The sequence below is a fragment of the Dromaius novaehollandiae genome, chromosome 15 (genome assembly GCF_036370855.1).
Source record: "Dromaius novaehollandiae isolate bDroNov1 chromosome 15, bDroNov1.hap1, whole genome shotgun sequence".
Lineage (NCBI taxonomy): Eukaryota > Metazoa > Chordata > Aves > Casuariiformes > Dromaiidae > Dromaius > Dromaius novaehollandiae.
Genome location: NC_088112.1, coordinates 10,820,281 through 10,840,201, shown reverse-complemented (window position 1 = coordinate 10,840,201; position 19,921 = coordinate 10,820,281). Strand labels below are relative to the sequence as shown.

General features: G+C 49.8%; 2 protein-coding genes across 3 annotated transcripts; one reads left to right on the top strand and one right to left on the bottom strand.

The window, feature by feature from the left end:
• The first annotated feature begins 70 nt into the window (after positions 1 to 70).
• Positions 71 to 8,491, top strand: RBM22 (RNA binding motif protein 22). Its single transcript, XM_026118644.2, has 11 exons — positions 71 to 224; positions 714 to 767; positions 1,789 to 1,818; positions 2,880 to 3,012; positions 3,286 to 3,386; positions 3,575 to 3,747; positions 4,327 to 4,527; positions 5,082 to 5,246; positions 5,697 to 5,785; positions 6,322 to 6,453; positions 7,183 to 8,491. Exons 1-11 carry the CDS (start codon positions 171 to 173, stop codon positions 7,311 to 7,313), a joined length of 1,263 nt encoding a protein of 420 aa, XP_025974429.1. The 5' UTR covers positions 71 to 170; the 3' UTR covers positions 7,314 to 8,491.
• A 308-nt stretch (positions 8,492 to 8,799) lies between these two features.
• On the bottom strand, positions 8,800 to 19,921 carry MYOZ3 (myozenin 3). Of its 2 annotated transcripts, none has more exons than XM_064520886.1 (7): positions 18,990 to 19,921; positions 16,836 to 16,985; positions 16,212 to 16,366; positions 15,759 to 15,833; positions 15,233 to 15,380; positions 13,965 to 14,136; positions 8,800 to 10,700 (listed from the first exon to the last, which is right to left on the bottom strand). In XM_064520886.1, exons 2-7 carry the CDS (start codon positions 16,864 to 16,866, stop codon positions 10,538 to 10,540), a joined length of 744 nt encoding a protein of 247 aa, XP_064376956.1. In that variant the 5' UTR covers positions 16,867 to 16,985; positions 18,990 to 19,921; the 3' UTR covers positions 8,800 to 10,537. The 2 variants fall into 2 exon arrangements, with proteins under 2 accessions (XP_064376956.1, XP_025974431.1); XM_026118646.2 differs by having other exon boundaries at positions 16,836 to 16,951.

The window sequence follows — 19,921 nt, the reverse complement described above, 5'->3', positions numbered from 1 at the left end:
GTGTCCCCACCCCTACGACACACTGGCGCCGTCCCGTCATTTCCCCCCGCCCTCAGGGAAGCGTCGCTGGAGGAAGTAGCGTGAGCACTTCCGGCTCCGCTGCCTGCCGGGGAGGCGGAGCGGCGGGAGAGCTTCCGGTGGCGGTGCGGAGCGGAGGGGGGCCGGCGGCCATGTCGACGTCGCTGGGCTCCAACACCTACAACCGGCAGAACTGGGAGGACGCGGTGAGCGGGGCGAGGCCGGGGGGCGCGGGGAACCGCTCCCGCGCGGCGAGGGGCTGCCAGGGGCCTGGGCTCGCCGGGCCGCTCGGCGCTCGGGTCCTGCCGCGGCCGGTGGGGCCGGGAGCCGCGGGGGCACTGTGGGCTCGGGCCGGGCCTCCTCGCTCCAGCTGCAGCCTTCTTGGGGCCGGCGCCGCGCAGAAGAGCGGACGCCGGGGGGCTGGAGTCCGGCCGCGGGGCGCTTAGAGCTCTGAAAGGGCGGTTGCGTTTCTTGAAGGCTGCTCTTGGGGCGGGAAGTGCCAGCAGGCCGCGGCTCTTCCGCGTTGGGGTCTCCGGTGCTTGCAGCCGTCCCGGGAGTCATCGTTGTGTCTTTCGGTCACATGGGTTTAACTCAGTAGCGTTTGGTGCAGAACCTGATCTGAACGCTGTTGTGATGAAAGAGAGAATCTGGTGCTAATTCCTGATTTTTTTGTATCTCCTCCTCGCTCGTTTCAGGACTTCCCTATCCTGTGCCAGACATGTCTTGGAGAAAACCCATATATTCGAATGGTACGTGCCTGTTGGACACTGTGGTCTTTTGCTCTGTTTGGTGAGGGTGGCCGTAGAGCTGTTGGGTTTTGAAGGCTATATTTAACTTGAAAAAAGAGAAGATGCTGAGATGCACTTGAGCTCTGAATTAGTTAATTCTGCACTACGGAACTTAATTCCTGCTTTTTCTGTATGCCGTGCCATGACTTTAGGTGTGTGATTTAAGAATCAACCAGTCAATAACAGAAGTAGAGAATAAGACAACATTGTCTAACATCTAAAGCACAGGAAATACTAGAAAACAAAGCTTTGGTACGGTTAAATTGTGTGGTGATGAGTGAGATGCTGAAGCATCGAATACATTCATACAGTTTCTAGAATGGGCAGGATACGCATCTGTAAAATCTAGTTTAAAATTGTCTTATGAAGGTTGCTTGACAACAATTCAAATCCTTGTTCCTTTACTGTGGTTTCTTCAGTAGAAGATGAATGAGTTCATTTTATATCACCTTTATCTGGACTTAGTCCAGTTGTATATGATCTAGACTTCGATCAAGTGTCTTCCCTTCGTTGTTTCCTTTCTACTAATATTTCTGAAAGTCTTTTGTGAAGCATAATGTTGGCTACCAATATAGATTATACTTCAGAAATGGCTTATTTTCATGTAATTACAGTTTTCATCTGTTAGAAGTAGCAATTAATATTTCATTTCGTTCTGTGTTCTTCTCCATACATGGGGTTGATCTGGTAATAGTGTGTTTTTATTAAGTGCTTCCACAATCCAAACCAAAAAGGAGTTGAGAGGGGTTTTTTGGGTTTTGTGGTTATTTTGGTTTTGTTTTGTTTTGCTTTGTTGTTCTGTTCATCCGCCAAGGACTATCCTGATTGAGTCCAGACCATAGGGGTGAACAAATCTAAATGCAGAATAAGAGGGGAAAAAACACTGTGCTATAATTTTGATGATATTGTATATGGGGGAGAGTTTTATGTTGATTGAGTTAACATCTTTTATTTTACTTTACTGTTTCTGATTATATTTCAGACCAAAGAGAAATACGGAAAAGAATGCAAGGTATGTTTGCTGTCTTTTGAATAACTGAAATCTAAACTGCCACACATCTATGAGTAGTAATTATTAATGTTAAAAAACAATTGTGAGCTTCGGAGAAGTGCTTATCTGGATTAACAAGTTAATATGTTTGTGTAACTGCATAAGTTTGTGGATCAATCTACCATGTGCTTTGTTAGAAAAAATCCGTTAATCTTACAAGACTAAAATTCCTGAAGAGTTTGTTTTTAGGATTTGCTGTCAGCGTTTTTCAGATTTACATTTTGCTCATATTGGCTGTGCTATATTCAAAGGTATTTCAGAATTTCAAATGATCTCATGTTTTCTTTTCATATTTACTCTAACTGGAGTTTAGTTTTTGCTGTGAATAAGTTATTCCTGCCCATCTAGTGATTAATGTTAGCTGTTTAAGAAATAAGCCAGGTTTATTTCTAGCAGAGAACAAGAAATATCTAGTGCTGTCTTTTGGAAATATAAAATAGAATGCTTTGTCTTGATTTGAAGAACTTTTTTTTTTTCCTTTTTTTTTTTCTTTCACCAATTGTCACCTGAGTTAGGAAGAAGGTTCATGTTGAAGTCTTGCTTTCTTTCCTCAAATTGTACATACAGTGAAAGCGGATACGTCTTTCCAGCAGGTATCATAGACGACAGTATTTTTTTTCCTGGATCAAAAGTTCTCTTACCTTTCACTGGCCTTGCTGCTATGCCAGTGGGTGTTCAATTTAGAAACAATTGGTAACTTGCCTCTTACAGCTCTATGGTGACATCTCCCGGAATAAAGAAGAATTTTTTTTCCTTCGTGTAGCTTTGCTTTCAGCATTCAGGTATTGTACCAACTCAAAAAAGTCCTTTCCAAAACTTTTTCCTGTCAAAATGAGACACCAAAGCAAAACAAATACTGCATGAGATCATAAGTTTGTTTGTCTGGATCTTTGCGTTAAGATGATGAAGACAGACCCATGGTTGAAAGACATTTGATGTGTTCGGACTTTCTCTGTGAGAACTCGAATGGTGATTTCATTGCTTGGTGACAATGATACGAGTCTCTACTTTCTGTCTTTCAGATTTGTGCCAGGCCTTTCACAGTATTTCGCTGGTGCCCTGGTGTTCGTATGCGTTTTAAGAAAACAGAAGTATGTCAAACATGCAGCAAGCTCAAGAATGTCTGTCAAACCTGTCTGCTTGACCTGGAATATGGTGTGTACCAAAAAAAAAAGAAACTGAGATGAGAAGCAGTTCTGCTTGCCTCTCATAGCTGGTGAAAAGTCCTTAAACATATGCTTGTAACTGGCATGGTTGTCTCTGTCTCTTGACAGTCTTTCGAGGAGAACAAGTCTCAATGATCATATCCCTTCGGAGGTTCGGGGACACGTTTGATGTATAGTACGCGTGGCTATTGCAGGTTGTAATAACTGTTTTCACCCTTTCAGCTTGTGCTTAATATGGATTTGGGTTTTAATTTAATTTTAGGTTTGCCTATTCAAGTCCGGGATGCAGGACTCTCCCTTAAGGATGAAATGCCTAAATCTGACGTCAATAAAGAGTACTACACCCAGAACATGGAAAGAGAGGTAATGAAGTCTGCTTATACTCATGTTCTGTACTCGTGGGTGTGTGTAGGGGAGAGAGGGGGCCGAATTCACTTGTTCTGAAAAGAAAAGACCCAGGTCATCTTAAAATCTCTTGCTTGCTCCGATTCTGTGCATTAGTTTTCTATAATGACTTGTATCTAATTATTTGTCTTTTAACTGTTATTTAGATATCTAACTCTGATGGCACTAGACCAGTTGGTGCGCTAGGAAAAGCCACTTCCACAAGTGACATGCTGCTTAAGCTGGCTCGGACCACACCTTACTATAAACGTAATCGACCTCACATCTGTTCCTTCTGGGTAAAAGGAGAATGCAAGAGAGGAGAAGAGTGTCCCTACAGGTATGGATACAGCTTAAACAGTTAATCTCTTCTCCATGGTCAGATATGGGTCCCTCAGGGTGTGAAGAACAGGGGGTGCCACAGTAGAGAGGAGATGTAATGCTGTGATCAGTGTCAGTGTGAAACTTGCTGTAAGTTGGCATGTAGCACCAGTGAATGAGTCTTTGTTGTGGCAAGTTCGCTCATTAAGAATTTGCAGCGCGGCCTTGTAGTGTTTTGCTGAAGCAGTGAATGCAGCTCTTCTCTTGCGTAGTTCATTTCTTCCCTTTGTGGCGTCAGCCCCCTCAATCAGTGATCTTTGTATTTGAACAAGAGGCCAGTTGAAATCCAGCTCTTCTGTTTTGTAGTATTGAACGCTGAGCTCTCAGGAGTGCTATTCATTTGGAACTGAAAGCAGCACAAGCTATAATATGATGATAGCTGCAATTTAAATTCTCAGGGCTCTGTGTTCCATTTCAGTATGTTTGTGTGAATAGGTTTAAGGATGTAAGCAAGCTTTAGAAGGGAAGGTAGCAGCCATTTTAATCTGATGCAGTTGTGATTGTGCTATTATGAAATGCTGTGTTTACTGAACCTCAGACATGAGAAGCCTACAGATCCAGATGATCCTCTGGCTGATCAGAACATCAAAGACCGTTACTATGGAATTAATGACCCTGTGGCTGATAAACTTCTGAAACGAGCATCAACCATGCCTCGTCTGGACCCCCCTGATGACAAGACTATTACCACGCTGTATGTTGGAGGGCTTGGAGATACTATCACTGAGTCAGATCTCAGGTGTGTTGGGACATTTGTATTGCCCTTACTTTTAAACCTGATGCCTCGATTATGGAATCTTAGGTGCATTCTCTGCCAGAATTATTCCTGCAGTGTGGAGGTTTCATCTGTGTTGTCATGCCTGAAGGATCTTTTCTCTTGCAAGAAAAGAAAAATCCTGTTCAGTTTTTCATAACAGGGAACTGGTTGGTGGGTGAGTGCAGAGGAGTTCCAGCTTCTTGGAGGACAGAGAAACAAGGACATTTATGTGCTTTGATTAAAATTTCTCTCTTAAAGATGAGTCATCCTCTGAGCTCTTGAGGATACCATGTTATGCTTTTTACAGAAAGATCCCATAGCTACTCTCTAGTTGGCATCTGGGAAAAGCTGTACCAGAATTTTTACTACTCTGTAATTACAGAGGGACAAGGGACATCATTTCTAGTGGCTGGTCTGAACTGGTGATGGAGAAAAGAAAGGATCTGAGCGCATTTATTCGAGCACATGAGATCCTTCTGTGCTGTGTGCTGTGTTGGTAGGAGGAGTGGGGTTTAATACATGTTTTTTCCATGCAGAAATCACTTTTACCAGTTTGGGGAGATTCGGACAATAACTGTAGTACAGAGGCAACAGTGTGCTTTCATCCAGTTTGCCACCCGGCAAGCTGCAGAAGTGGCTGCTGAGAAGTCCTTCAACAAACTCATTGTCAACGGTCGCAGGCTCAATGTCAAATGGGGAAGGTGAGTGTGGGGTGTCGAGAAGCATTATTTCTTCTTCAGATGCCTTGTGGATGCTGTCCTCTGGAGACTTGATTCTTAAATGAGCAGAGAGGTTCAAATCCTGTTGTGGTTCTTCATTCGTTTTATTCAGTCTTGATGGGTTGGGATAGTCACTGAGTTGATAAATAGCAGGGGTCATCTTACAGTCTTGTTCTTTCAGCAGTGGGATTTGGGTTGGAGTGTAATTTGTGTTGGGGGCTTTCTGGTTGAGTCATAGTAGATTGGGTTCTCACCTGGCTCCTGTAAACGCTGTTAGCTCACTCTGTACTGACTGTTGCTGACATTCTGTGAATTTTTGTCTTTGGTCTGAAGCAGTGGATCTAGGTTAGATAATGTGAAATTGTTGTGGTGTTAATATCTGCTCTTTTTTTTTTTTCTGTCTTTGTTCTCAAATGTTTGTCTGGATTTTAGGTCCCAGGCAGCAAGAGGAAAAGAAAAGGACAAGGAAGGAACTACAGAATCTGGGATAAAGCTGGAGCCAGTTCCAGGGCTCCCAGGAGGTAAGGGAGATGTTTTCACCTCTGAAACACTTAATGCTGACCTGCTGCCGTGAGAGACCAGAGTTAAACTCTGCTGTTTTGGTCTTGGAGGTTTGGGACAGCAGAGGCACTGGCGAGCCCAGAGCAGTTATTGACAGCATGTTTCGAGCAGACCCTGCTGGAATCAGAGGACAGCTTTGCCTAAAAGCAAGTTCCTGGTGAAAAGAGGTCTCCTTGTGTAATGGGTGAAAAGCTTATGCTAAAGTAAAGTAATTCAGGTCAGAGATACTGGCAACTCATACTGTTCAATGCCCGACTAATGTATTCCTAATTCACTGAGTGTTGTATGATGGAAAAAGCCAGGCCAGTTTCATGTGGAGAAAATGACTGTTCTGGAGGTTCAGTACAGTCCTGCTTCTCACTCCTGTTTAGATGTGCACAAGTAGCAGCAGTCCGCCCTTGTGGGAGAGTTGGCTGTGCCTCCTCTCTGAAGGCAGGTACCTCTGCATTTCTTGATTAAGAGGTATTTCCAGTAACCACAGTGCATTCTGCTGCAGCTCTCCCCCCGCCTCCAGCTGCAGAAGAAGAGGCTTCTGCAAATTATTTCAACCTACCTCCGAGTGGCCCTCCAGCTGTAGTTAACATTGCCTTGCCACCTCCTCCTGGCATTGCTCCGCCACCACCTCCAGGTACTTGTTTTTCCTATTTGAGTGGGAGCATCTAGCTTGGTGCACCAGCACAGAGGGCTTGAGATTTAGTCCTCGTTGCTCAGCTGGGCTGTAGCGTATGCATGCCTTGTGTTGATTTTCCTCACCCCTAATCATGCAATCTAAACTGATGATATAAGATGAGCTGTCAGCACAGCTTGATTAAACTGAGCTGCCTGTGGTGTGTGTTCACTTGCAAACTCATGGGTGACTCAGAGGTTCCTGTTACTGGTACTGAGACCTACTCTGTGCTTTTGCTGGCTGTAGAAGTGTCACATTGACCTGAACTTTGAAGGGTAAGTCTACAGATGGTTGTACACAAGCCTGTGTTTAGCTATGTGTATGCATCTATCTGGAGACCACCTTTCTGTGGGACTTAAGGACGCTGTGGGTGTATCCGACTGTTGTGAATGTGTTTGGTTTGCTTCATAGTTGAGTAGAAAGCATTTAGATTGGGATTATAGACCACCGTGCCAGCCCCCTCCACCAGGTTATATTTGTGAGCAAAAATGTATGTTGGCTAAGGATTGCCCCAGTTACACTGGGAGGAGGGGAGGGGAATTTGGGGATTTGAAAAATCTGGAGTGATAGGCACTCTTTCTAAGGTGTGGCTGTTAGGAGCTTTGTGTAGGTGGTTTTGAATGGTAATACATCTGCATTGCCTGCTCTGTTGCTTTGTCTGAACCTGATGTCTTTGTTTTGTGTGTGCAGGTTTTGGACCACACATGTTCCATGCCATGGGGCCCCCCCCACCCTTCATGAGAGCACCAGGCCCCATTCACTACCCGTCTCAAGATCCCCAGAGGATGGGTGCCCATGCAGGGAAGCACAGCAGCCCCTAGCACATCGTGCCACTTTCCTCATTTGAGTAAATGTTATTTTCTAGTTACCATAGTAGCGCCATATGTTGAGCTGTGGGCGAGAGAAGCCTTACTTCCCTGCTTGCAGACACTGGGCAAGCTGAGCTCTGTGTTGCCGCTAGCTAACCAGATCATTGATACGTCCCAAATTTTTCACTTAGTGTTTGGAGGGTGGGGGGTAGGGAGGAAGAGGGCAGACAGAAGGATTGTCAAGCAGGCCATGGATCAGTTGTACTAGAATTACAGTGCTGTCAGTGTATCCTGTTTTGCACATTTTTGAAATAAACTTCTGGAAAAACGAAAGCAAACCCTCTTCTAGCCCATTTGATATCCTCAGACTGAACACTGTGGAATGGATAAATGTAACCAGAGACTCTTCTCTGTGTTTAGTAACTAATGACTTATTATTCTACTGAGGTACTACATCTTGTAATATTAAACTGGGACTGAGTGAGAGGTGAAAAACAAGCTGATCAGATGTGCCAATTTCGTGGCTTTACCTTACTATTGCTCTAGTGCTTTTTCCTGACTTTTTCCTGCTTTTTCCTGACTTTTTGCTGAAACAAACTCCCTGCTTTTTCCTGACTTTTTGCTGAAACAAACTTTTTGGTGCTTCTTTTCCAGTCCTGCATTTCCTGAGCAAGGTATTAGGTCTTGCAAATAGTCCCCTGCTAGTGCTGGCATGACCTGGAGTGGCAGGTTAACAGCTGCTTATTTTAGCCTCCTGAAGGCCCCCCTCCGTGGCCCACAGAGAATTGGGTTGTGTTGCTGACAGCTGCAGGGGCAGGCCACAGCAGAGCTTCAAGTTTGTCCTGTTTGTGTTCAGAGGATGATTAGGGCTTTCAAGGCCTTTGGATACAGTCCCTCTTAAGCTGTGAAATGGATCCAACTTTTTTCTGCTTTGATTATACATGAAACTCTTCTTTCTGTGGCTCCAACTGTAATGTTTGCCCAGGAGTGCCTGTGTCCTGCATGGAGTCTGCAGTTGGGTAGGGTGTATGGGCATATGGCTGAAGGATTTTAAGATTATCTGTATGTCTGCTGCTTTCATGTAATCGATCTTTGGGTATCTTTCTGTAAAGCAAAACATGACGGGACCTGTTCTGAAGCCTCATTTACTTGTTTAAAAAGAAATACATTAAAATGTGTGAAATTTTGAACACTGCTTAGTCTCTGCTCCCTGAAGCAGGGTGTCTGAGGCCTTTGTCTGACTTTTTTGGCTTGCTGTCAAAGCAAAGGTAGAGAGGGTGGTGTGGCAGCAGGTCCACTTCTAGGTCAGTGCACTGAACTGTACAATGCCACTGGGTCCCACTGAAGCCACCACCGAAGGCTTGTTTGACACTTCCAGCCTGCAGGGCTGTCATTTGTGGTATAGGAACATACATAGTGCTAGGGCCGTAGCTGGCACATGGGCCTTCCTTCTCTGGAAAAGAGGTTGGGCTTTGGGCACAGGTGACTAGCTTTTGTTAGTGAGAGACCATCCCAGGGTGGTATTACAGGGCAGGCTGAGGCCCTGCTGATGGATCTGGAGGGGAAGGCTGCGTTGTTTGCCGTTGCTCTGGACTTGACTCTCTTCAGTCAGTGCCCATGAGCATCGGTCAGACAGATCTCAAACTCAGGCAAGCTTTACGTTATGGCTAGTTTATTTTTTTTTTCCAGCCATGTCCCCAGATGTACACACATTCTTCAGCTGATGGATATGGGAGAGAGAAGAGTTTGGAACTGGACAGTATTTGGGCATCGTAAGTTTTTAATACTTACAGAGCAGACCTTTTTGTTTTTCTGTTAGTTTGTCCTGTTGTGTTTCTAGGGGAAGAATAGAGGAATGAAAGCTTCCTTCTGAATGATGTGTTGTTAGAGCAGAATTCCTGTGTGGGATTTCCCCTGCACATGCCTTCACTGTACTACAAATACATTTTACAATTAAGGCTACTGTTAACTGCATTTTTACCATCTGGCATACAAAACTTACTTTCCTGGTTTATCCATAGTGGTAGAAAACAACAATATTTTTATCCTGATTAAAATAAACGTTCCTCTGGTTTTGCAAGATTAAATAAGGGTAACATTAAGGACCTGACAAAAACAATTGAACAAACGTAGAGACTGCATATTAACTTAGAGATTTCTGTTAGCTGTAAGCAGAGTTTTCCAAACATTCCTGGTGACTGTCCTTTACGCTGTCATTATTGCACATTGCATCCCATGTCACTGGTGAAACAGTTTGTACAGTCAAAGCCTCACTGCTGGCTGTTTTGCATTCATGGAGAAGCCTGTGCTTGCTGTAGAGACATGGCTGGGCTGCTCTTCCTTCCCACGTATGTTGAAGTTACTGGTATATCCTGATACCTGCAGTATCTTGCAGACTCCCCAGACTGGTGCAGTTGTGCTGTGCATCTGCTGCAGATGGGGCCTGATCCTTGTTGACCAACTGTGTAAAGCAAATCTGGCATAACTTAACCAAGTGCTTAGACATTCAAGCAAGGCATGCAGACAGGAAAGGGAAAATGATGACTGTAAAGTGCTAGCCAGCAGCTTGTGGAGAAAGCTTGCGGCACAAGTTTCCAACTCAAGATGTTGTTCCCCTCCCATATATCCAGGTTGTGATGTATGTATGTTGGTAAACAGGCAAATGCCCAGTTCAGCATTTGTTTTTCAACCAAGCCCAAGGTAACGGCTTTTAACATGCTAAAGCTGCTAGTGACTTGTTTTGCGAGTGTTCTTCAATTATTGCCTCCTCTCACCAGAAAGACAGAGATAGAGTTGTCCTTAAGATGAAATTTCTCTGTGAAGGCACCACCTGTTGAAGCTGATGTTGTGTGTCAGTGAAGAAGCAGCAAGACAACTGGATGTTACAGCTGGTGGTTCTGCCATTTTCCATGACATAAGGGAGAAAACAGGCTATACAGGACATTTTGTACCATGATGGTTACGGGAGCTTACAGGGATCTTGTGTTAGAGATGCAAACTTGGCTGGTTGGGTTAGTGCTAAATGCCATTGTGACAATGGCTGGTATGAGACGCATTCAAAATGGTCCCAAACTTGAGCTTGTTCACATCCCATGGAAAAGGATGACAACCTGAGACCACTAGCTTAGCTTCCACGAAGTGCATAGGCAAGGATTTTTACTCCCTTCTGCCGTACTGTGCGAGGTATGTTTGAGTCTAGCAAGAGAAGCATCTGCAGCAATGGGGAAGGGAGTGTATTACAGCTCATCACTCTCTGGTAGAATCCGCACCCAGCCTTGCGGTGCTCTGTTGAAGTTGGGTCTGTGGGAAATCAGCTCCAGAGTGCTCAGGTTATCAAACTCCATTGTAGGCATAGAGAACGTGTCACTGACTTGTGCTCTGCCAAACGGGGTGGGAGTCCTGCATCACAAGAAAAAGTAGACTTAGCTCATGGAGAGAGGTTGTGCATGTTTGTAATGGTGAGGTACAGGAAAAGCAGATCTGGACGTTTTCACTCCTTATGAGCCCGGTATCAACAAGACTTGCAGCAAATGACAGCGCTTTTCTTCCTGCCTAAGATGCCATTATAATCTCTGCCAGCCCATCAAGATACTTCTGTTGTACAGAGTGAACCTCAGTTGAAGCTTTGGCAGGTTTTGCATAGTGTTTTGCGGTGCATGAGTTTTAGTGGCCGTAATGGGGAGAGGGGAAGCCATAGTCTCTCTTTTTACAGGTTCTGCCAACATAGAGATGTGCTGTATGTGAAAAGGATCAGAGCAGGAGAGCAGGTAACAGGGACAAGCCCACTGATATTTAAAAAGGGGCTTGTCTGCAGTTAATGTATGCGGCTAAGGACTGAGGCTATGTTAGTGCTGCCTCCTGATTGCTCTAGCACATGTTCAGGCAAATGTCTTTCTCTTGGCCTTCACTCTAGTCTGCATTTTGGGACAGCTTCTTTTGAACTATGACTAATAGGAGGAGCAGTGCGGGGGCAAGAACTGTCATCTCTTTCTGGAGAGATGTGAAAAGGGACTGAGGAACAGTGTACCAGGCCCCTGAAGAGCCAGGAAGTGCTGGTTTTGGAGCAGTGCATGCAGGCTGATCTAGCAGTGAGGCGTAGCTGAGAATGTTTGCTTTGGGAAATGTTGTTCTAACATGAATAACGTGGCACTGTTTTGCAACAGCATCCTAGAGAGAAATAAGGAGGGAAAAGGTAAATGAGAGAGATTTGTTCCAGATATTCTCTTCCTCTCTGCCCAGAAGAGGCAGACATTTTCAAAGCTGTGTTCTCGCTCTCTCTCAAGGTGGCACACCTTAGCAAGCTAGCTGGGTATCTTTGCACCACAACCTGAATTTTTAAGGTTGGCAATAAATCAGTCTGCTTTAATGCAGTTGCTATTGAGATGGTGAACTTTCCCTTGGCCTGTGACAAATGTGAACTGTGCTGGGATTCACCTCGCTATAGGCAAGACTGCTGGCTTCTCACTAGCTGATTTGATCCAAAAAGCATGTTTTCTGCATTTTGGTATTTGATGAACTGAGAAGTGATTTAAAAGCCAACAGCTTGGAGGATCATAAAAAACCAGTTAAAAGTGGATTGGCTCTCTGCTTCTTTATGCCTCAGTGAAGAATTAGAGGAGGTGGCAAGAGACTTGGTGTTAAATTAGCATCCATCTGTATTAAATAACAGTTCAAGACTTTAAATAGAAAGGCAGCATGTGAGAGGGGAGAAATGGTACTGGGTAAAGCATTATTCAGAAACATGCCCTTGCTTCAGTCCCCATCCATAAATAAATGCTGAGGCAGGAACATGGCTAAATGTTGAAAGAAAAGAGCCAAGTGTCTGCAGCAGCTTCTTGTTCTCCCTCAACAGCACCTCCTCTGATGTTACTGCACTAGGAACTTTGAGATGATTGAATAACCTGGAAGGAGATACTAAGGAAACTGCTAATACAGTTTGCTTCTCCATGCTTTCCCTCAAACAGTTGACTGGGCTTCAGCCTGCTTTCTCTTGGCTGCCCTCTGGGTTCCTGTCCCTTCTGTTAACCCTGTTGTCTCTTCCCTTCCCTCTCTTGTTTCCCTCCTTCCTGCTCCAGTACTGATCAGAGCACCGTCACTCTTTCAGTACAAAGATGCATGGGGAAGAACTCCTCCCTGGAGACAGTATGGAAGAGAGGAAACACGTAGGTCATAAGTGTGCAGCTTGCCAGGCACTAGGGCAAAGCTCCAGTGCTGAGGCTGAGAAGATCAGAGAGCAGCAATGGGACAGTGGCAGCATTGTCTCCGGTCTGCCCAGGTTCAGATTGATCTCTGCCCTTTGGGATGGCACAGAGCCATGTTTTCAGTGTGGAAGGGTTGCTAGTCCCCCTGCAATGCCTTTCTGCCAAGTTTTCAAAGCAGAGCAGTGATGCTCCATGTGATTTAAATCCAAGCACAGTGAGGCTTCAGTAAAGTTGCTGTCTGCAGAGGTCCACCACTGCTGCAGACAGTCTGAAGTGGGAATAGTGCTGTATCCCAGTAGGGAACTCCAGTGAGAGTCCAGGCACTCACAGCTTGCCTATGGTGACTTTGGCCAGGCCACCAGGACTAGCATCTTTTCATCTTCATGAAAGAGGCTTTCAGTGAGCAGGAGAGCCAGGGCCTCAGTTTTCAGATTCCTTGAGAAGATGCTCATTTTAAAAGTTCAGTTCTCATTACTCTACCTTGTGTTGCAGGTACTTTGCTACCACCAGAACTCCCTCTCCTGAATTCTCACCAAACACTTTTCCAGAGAGTTGACTCTCCATGAGGGTTTCTGCACTAGGATCCTAACCTCAACCCCAGTGTAGTTTGGAGGCTCTAAGGAGGCTCACCAGCAGTGCTCTGTTGGAAGCAGCCTCAGGATGTGGAGCTGGCCAGGCTGAGCCACTAGTAACAGGTCTGGAGACTTCAGTCTCAGGGCTGTGTTTGGAAGGAATCTGGTGACCTCTTAGCACCTTGTGGAAAGATTAACCTTGTACCTCCCACTGCTTCCAGCAACTCTTGGGTACCTTAAGAAAACTGAGACCTGACACTGTCTGTGCCATTCTTCTACCCAGCCCAGACCTGAGTCTGGCTGGGAACTGTGGTGATTCCTTCTCCAGGATCGCGTGAATGAGTCCTGGAGAAGTCCTCCCAGATGTCAGCGGTCATCCCTCAGCCTGAGGTTACCCAGCGAGATCAAGTGCTCAGGGCTGCACAAGGCGGTGGAGGAGCTGAGATTAGGGCTGGGGAACTACTGGAAGCAGGGACCTTTGCAGAGGGGCCAGAACAGAGCTTCTAATATTTTCTTTGCATTTTCTCAACAGGAAAAGATTGACCTGAGCCCTTTTTGTTTACACTGCTCCCCTTTGGCATATAAAGAGGGCATGGACTATTTATTGTGTTTTTTTCCTTGCAGGCTAGCATGTGCTGTTGCTCCTTGAGGCTTCATTGTCTCAGAGGAGTCCCAAGGAGGAAGATAGAGCAGAATTAGTGCAGCTCTCACTTTGAGAGCGAGGATCCACGTGCCTTGTCCCATTCCAGTGCGGCACCACAGCCCTCCACCCCTTTGCTCCAGGGCTGTGGAGGCTAGAGGCTAGAATGGCTTAGCAGAGGAGCAGACAGCTGGAGGCCCCACAGGCTGGTTGGTGTCTAAGCCCCAGCCAGACCCGTGGCCAGCGTTACCTGTTGAAGCTTCTGAAGTCCCAGTGAGTGGGTTTTATAGGCAGCTGGTTCTCTCTGCCTGCCGTGTAGTCCTTCTCGCTGAGGAACTCCTGCCACGGGGAACGGTAGCCCTTGGGGATGGCAGTGACGTTAAACTTCTCAGGGGGAACTTCTTTGAGGGGGCCAGAGTAGCCTGCATTTGGGAGAGAGACAGCTTTTGCTGCTGCAGCGACAGCCAGACTGTGGCAATGTGCTCCAGGGCTAATGGTGCCTCCTGTGCAGGGGTGGGTGAGCTTGGGAACAGCCCTGCCTTTGCACAGCCACAGAGCACCTTCTGCTGTGGGGGGAAATATACATCTATATGTAAAAATACATTTACATATCTATAAATACATCAATATATATATTTATAGATGGTGGTTTTTTTGATGTTGATCCCCATTCTGATGTTTTTTAATGATAACCTGCAAGACCTAAGGGGTAAAATGCCTGAATATTGCTCATGGAAGTGAACGCTTTAAAAATATTTTTTTAAGGTTTTTTCCTTTTGAAAAATACTCTTTTTCCAGAGGCAGTTTGATGTGCTCTTTCAAACAGGCCATACCAGCACTGTCTGTTTTTACCAAAGTTTGTGGGATGGTTGTATGGGGGGATCGTCAGCAGGAAGCAGCTCACTAGCTCCCTCCAGGCCCAGCTAGCTGCCTTGGTGGCCCGGGCTGCTGTGCTGTGCTGCAGTACTCTTTGCAGAACGGTAGCAAATGGGTAAGAAATAGGGCTGTCCTGCAGGAGTGCTGGAGAAGGGCAATGCCTGGGAGCACATCAGGGCCTGGGGAAAAATAACCCGGAGACTGGGATTCAGACCAGTCTGCTGTGAGAGCAGTGAATTGCAGGGGGACTCTGTACAGCTCGTATTCTGCCTGCCCACAGCCCAGAGGGCAGATGCCTCCCATCCCTGAGGCTGCACTGCGGGACTGCTTCCTTCTGCCATTTCTGCAGCTCCTGCGGTGTGTGCAGTGCTTTATGGATAGGTGTAAAGAGGAGAAACCTGTTTCAGCCCTGGAGGGATGGCTCTCACCAGCATAGACTCCAGCAAGGGAGGCTGTCCAGACACAGAGTGGTGGAGTAAGGTGAAGAGCACAGGTCTCAAGCTCATGCCTTAGAGGGACAGACCATAGTGCCTTGCCCATCTCCCACCTCATGTCCCCCAACACTGGGATCCTTCTGGGGATTTCTATAGCTCTGTGCTAAGATCACAATGAAGTTGGCCTTGTGGTGTAGACAATATTTACCTGGGGCCAGAGCATCTGGGTTGAGGGCTTTGCTCATCTGCAAGACTTTCTCTGTCTTCTTGGGCACTTTGGGAGGGCCCCCCCGGGCCGACGCTGCCACATGGAGCTCGGAGTGGTAGCTCTGCTGACCCTCAGCATTGTCACCTGCCTGCGAATGAGAGAGTAAGTGGGGCACTGGGGGAGACCGCAGGGCAGCTCGTACCCTGCTGCCTAAGGCAGGGCTCACTGGAGAAAGTGGGGTGCTAGCAGGGAAGTTTTCCTATTGAGCAAGGGAGTGCAAAGCAATTGGACAGCCTGGCATCCTCAGCAGAGCACAGAGGATGCTATTAAAAGCACCTCTGAGCAGCTGTGCATGCTGTTATCAGAGCCTGCAGGTGGGAGTTGTCAGTGCCTGTCCAGAAAGGCCTCATTCAAGTCCAGAGCCCATGCACAGAAGCTGGAGATCAGCAGCCCCAGAGGTGCCATCAGTCGCCCCTGAGCAGCCACGCTTGAGCCTGGGACAGCAACTGCTTCCCCAGCTACTCACCCTCCACTCATTTGCCGTTCCCTCCAGGTAGCCTTTCTCCACGCCATGTGATTCACCTGTCCCTGTCCCCAAGAGCTGCAAGGAGCAAGGAGAGGGGTTAGTAGGGTGTGGAGACTGGGAACTATCCTTTTGCTCTTCTGTGGACCCTAAATGTGACATTTGGCCATCCTTCACGTCCAGCCCTACCAGATGACTGCTTCCCTCTTCTCTCCCTTAGTTTCAGACTAACCTGGGGTAGCCCTTATGCTTGGTCGTGAGGCCTTGAACCCAGCAATGGGCTTCCGGGCTTTGCAAGCCAGCTTCATAAAACATACTGCCATTAACTGAGCATGGCTGTCCTGCTGAGAGAGACCTAGAGCCCCGCAGAGAAGTGCTTTCCTGCAAAGGCTGTGAAAGCCAGGGAAACGCCATCCTGTTCGGAGCTGGGGTGCCAGGAGCGACAAGGAGACCCACCTTCCTGTAGCCGCTGGGATACTCAAAGATGAAGCGCTGCATCCGTCTCTGCCTCTGCTGGAAGAGCTTTGAGCCCCGGTTCGTCTGCAGTGACAGCTCCTCTATCATCACATCCTGCGGTGTGCTGACCTTCTTGCCCAGGTCCAGCCGAGGGGCTGAGGACACGAGGGGGGAGCACAGCAGGAGCTGAGACCATTGTAGCATGGAGGATGCCCGAGCTCAAAGTGAGGAGAAGACAGCAGTATCCTCTCGCTCTGGCTGGGCACAGCCTGTACCAGCCCCTCAGAGGGGTCTGCATCTCGCAGAGCTTGGCCCTGCAACCCCACCCGCACGGCAACTGCACCGGTGACTGGTGTTTTCTTGGTGTGGGGATTCATCAGGGAGTTATCTCAAATCCAGAGGCTCAAATCAACCTCTCCTGGTCCAGTGCATAGACCCCTTCTGCTCTCAACAAGTATTTACTGTCCCTTGGGGCTGTAATGTGAGAGGGGACCAAGAACATAAACACTGAGGTCCTGGGGACCTGGGCCAAGAGCTCCAGTCAGAGCTGGATCCAGCCCCTCAGCATGGGGAATGACACCCCACACTGCCCTGGGAGCTGCAGGACCTCCCAGTCTCCCTTACCATCTCCTGGTTCTGGTCTCACGATGGTCATCGTCTGCTGTCACACTCCTGGTGTGGGTCCGTGGAAGAAGGCTGGTTGCTGTCCAGCTGGGAGAGAGGCAGCCCAGTGCTGCCAGCTGCAGCGCAGGGATGTGTGAGCCCCCAAATGTGCTGTGGGGAGAGGCCAGTCTTTGGCTTTGTGTCCTGGGGCCCAGGTTTTCCCTCTCAGCTTTGGAGAACACACAGTACTGGCAGGCCGAGGAGTCTCCCCTGGGGAATAGCTGAAGAAAGGGCTTATCCTGTGCTGTACCGGGGCTCTGCAAGGCCCCAGTAGCCAGCCTCTAGCACGGCAAAGGTGTGCAAAGTGGCTCTTCACCCTCCGCTGAGTCACAGCTGAGCTTCAGACAGTCCTTTCGGCTGGTGCAAGAGCCTCCGCCTCTGCACCTCCTGCCCTCTGGGCTCTCCCAGCACCTCAGCCTGCAGTTTCCCTGCTCCTGCCTCTTAGTCTCGCTCTGTGCTGTTTGCTGCATTTAATATCTCCCCAGACAGCACCATGCCTGCATTACTCTCCATTAGCTGTCTGGGAGGAGCTCAGGGGCTGTTCCTGGTGGTAGTTTGTCCACAGCGTGCTAGGTCAGGCTGCCTGGTACAGCCCACCAGCCTGGCAACCCTCAGCTGCTCCTCCGTTCAAGCTGGGAAGCAAGAGACAGCGTGGCCCTGTCCAGAAGCACGGTGCAAAATGTTCCCTGGCACCCTGCAGTGGGGAGCTCCCCGGGCTAGCCTGGAGGGCTGCGAGCAGAGCAGTGTCCTCCATTGTGCCTGGCGCCTCTGGGTGCTGTCACTCGGTGTGTGCCAGCCAGTCTTTGGATGTGTCACTCATTCATCCCATCCCTGACCCACCTTGAGACCCCTGGGGAGCCTGGATCCGCTCCCTGGCCTCTGTGCTTGCTCCCCTTTGCCTTTCCTTAGGGCAGAGAGTGGCCCCAGTTCTCTCCTTGCCTGCAGCAAGCTGGTGTCCTTTGGCACCTCTCTGAGCCCTGCACCGACGGCTCCAAGTTAGCAGGAGCTATTTTAAGCTTCTGCCTGGCTGGAGTGGAAGCTGTGACTCTGATGTGCAGGGTGCCCGAGCCCGCGGATGCCTGGGCTGATGAGCCTAGCAAGGGGCCGAGCTGTGCCCGGGACCCACAGACACCACTGCCTTCACACACCAGGCTCCAGGCGCTGCAGCGAGGAGCAGGGGCCGGCTTGCTCCTTAGCTTCCCCCTATCCTCATCTCTCCCAGGCCAGGGCCAAGGCTGGTCCCACTGGGGAAGGGGGTTGCAGACCACTGCGTGTCCTGAATACAGCCCCCTTCCCCAGCACTGCTTGGAAATCCTCACTGCCCCACATGAGGGGTCTCACCTACCAGGACCAGGCTGGCCTGGCCACCCTCTCGGCCACGGCCCGTGCAAGCTCTGATACCCAAGCTGTGCCGTGGGCCCGGCCTGAGGAGGTGCCCCTTCACCCAACCTCTGGGCCACACACTCGAGTTGGGTCTGGGGCTGGGACTGGGGCTGGGGCTGCCGCTGCCACTGGGGAGGCGCCAGCAGCCACCCACCCGGGGGGCTGCCTGCAGCAGGGAGCAAGAATCCCTGCCTTTGCAAAGCAGGGACTGCAGCAATGCAAACTAGCCGAAAGTTACCCACAGCCTCCCGGGCACGGGCTGAGCGTGGGTGCGAGCCCACTCCCGCGTGGCCGGAGCATTCGCCTTGGCAGCAAGCGCAAGGAGAGGAGCCGTGCACGGCCCCCTGGGTGTCACTTTGTGGCTGTTGGCTCGGGCCAATGCTGAAGCACTGTTGCATAAGCGCAACCCCCCCCCCCCCCGGGGGGCGGGCTTGGGGGGCCCTCAGGGGCGCTGGTTACGCAGTGTCTGGCACAAGGGCCCAGATCCTTCTGCATTAAATATTAACCAGCCTCTGTTGGCATCAGCACTGCCTCCCCTGTGCCTGGCATGAGATCCTGGCAATCGGTCTCTTCCCTCACCCTGCCTGCCAGGGCCCTCTCCCCTGCCCCGGGTACCTGCCATGTCCCATGGGAGACCACACTGCGACCCCCATGGTGGCAATGTCCTCATGTCCCCACTGCCACGGCGGGGGTGTCCCCAGGCCCCGCACACCCGCACATTGCCTCCCCTACCTGGCTGGAGGACAACCGCTGTGCCGGGGATGGACGATGCTCTCCTGCAGTGCTGGGGAGGCAGCTGCAGCTCGGCTTGGGCCACCAGCGCTCGGTGGCCCCGGCGAGCCCTTCACAGCAGCCCGTGGGCTCCCTGCCTCTCACCCTGACCTGTGCTGGGCTCCAGCCCGGATGCCAAAGTCCGGCCGCGGGACAGCAGTTATTTCTGGCTGAGAAAAGGGGCGGAGCAGGGCCACCCCTTGGGGACAGGGACGCCGTCGGTTGCGCCGGCATGGCCAAGCCCCACGGCGGCCGAGTGCAGCCCCTGGATCCCACACGCACGGGCACTGCGCGTGCTGCACCTGTGTCTATTCCACCCCCCCGTCTCCGTGCCGGGAGGTGTGTGGCCTTGGGGGCGCTCGGATGCGTTCCCACACCCTCTGGCCCGCCTGAGGACATCACAGTGTCTCCTCCGCGGCGACAGAGCTGCTCGGCTGGTCCCAGGCCCTGCTGGTACCCAGGCGCCCCTGGCAGCTGGTGATGCCCCTGCCTGTAACCTGCTAGCCAGGGGGGACACAAGCCAGGGCTGGGTGGGCTGTGCAGAGCAGGGAAGAGCCGTGCTTCCGCCATGGTCCTGGACGTTACCTGCCTCCCGGGATCACCCAGACTGGGCTTCAGCAGGATGCCTGGCATGCGCCTTGCTCCTGCGGGCCCCGGGGCCAGGCCAGCAGCGTGGGTTTGCTGCAGGCTGCCCTGAGCCCCAGCTCAGCTGAGCTGGCATCAGGGAAGCGGCCTGCATCCCTTGGGGGGGCACGCGGAGGGCAGCGGGAACGTGCCTGCTCCAGAGCCTCCCGCAGGGGCTGGGGTAAAGGCAGAGGCCGCTGCAGCCTGTGGCAGCCCTGGCTGTGCCTCCGGGGCAGCTGCCAAAAAAGCCCCCCCTTGTTGTAGTGGGG

What these genes read in the sequence shown, in the direction of transcription:
- MYOZ3 (XM_064520886.1), bottom strand. Translation starts at nt 16,866, where the DNA reads ATGACCATCGTGAGACCAGAACCAGGAGATG. An exon ending in GAGACCAGAACCAGGAGATG is followed by an intron (nt 16,367 to 16,835) that starts GTAAGGGAGACT and finishes TCGTGTCCTCAG; the next exon opens with CCCCTCGGCTGGACCTGGGC. An exon ending in GAACGGCAAATGAGTGGAGG is followed by an intron (nt 15,381 to 15,758) that starts GTGAGTAGCTGG and finishes TCTCATTCGCAG; the next exon opens with GCAGGTGACAATGCTGAGGG.
- RBM22 (XM_026118644.2), top strand. Translation starts at nt 171, where the DNA reads ATGTCGACGTCGCTGGGCTCCAACACCTACAACCGGCAGAACTGGGAG. An exon ending in CCCAGAACATGGAAAGAGAG is followed by an intron (nt 3,387 to 3,574) that starts GTAATGAAGTCT and finishes ACTGTTATTTAG; the next exon opens with ATATCTAACTCTGATGGCAC. An exon ending in ATCACTGAGTCAGATCTCAG is followed by an intron (nt 4,528 to 5,081) that starts GTGTGTTGGGAC and finishes TTTTCCATGCAG; the next exon opens with AAATCACTTTTACCAGTTTG.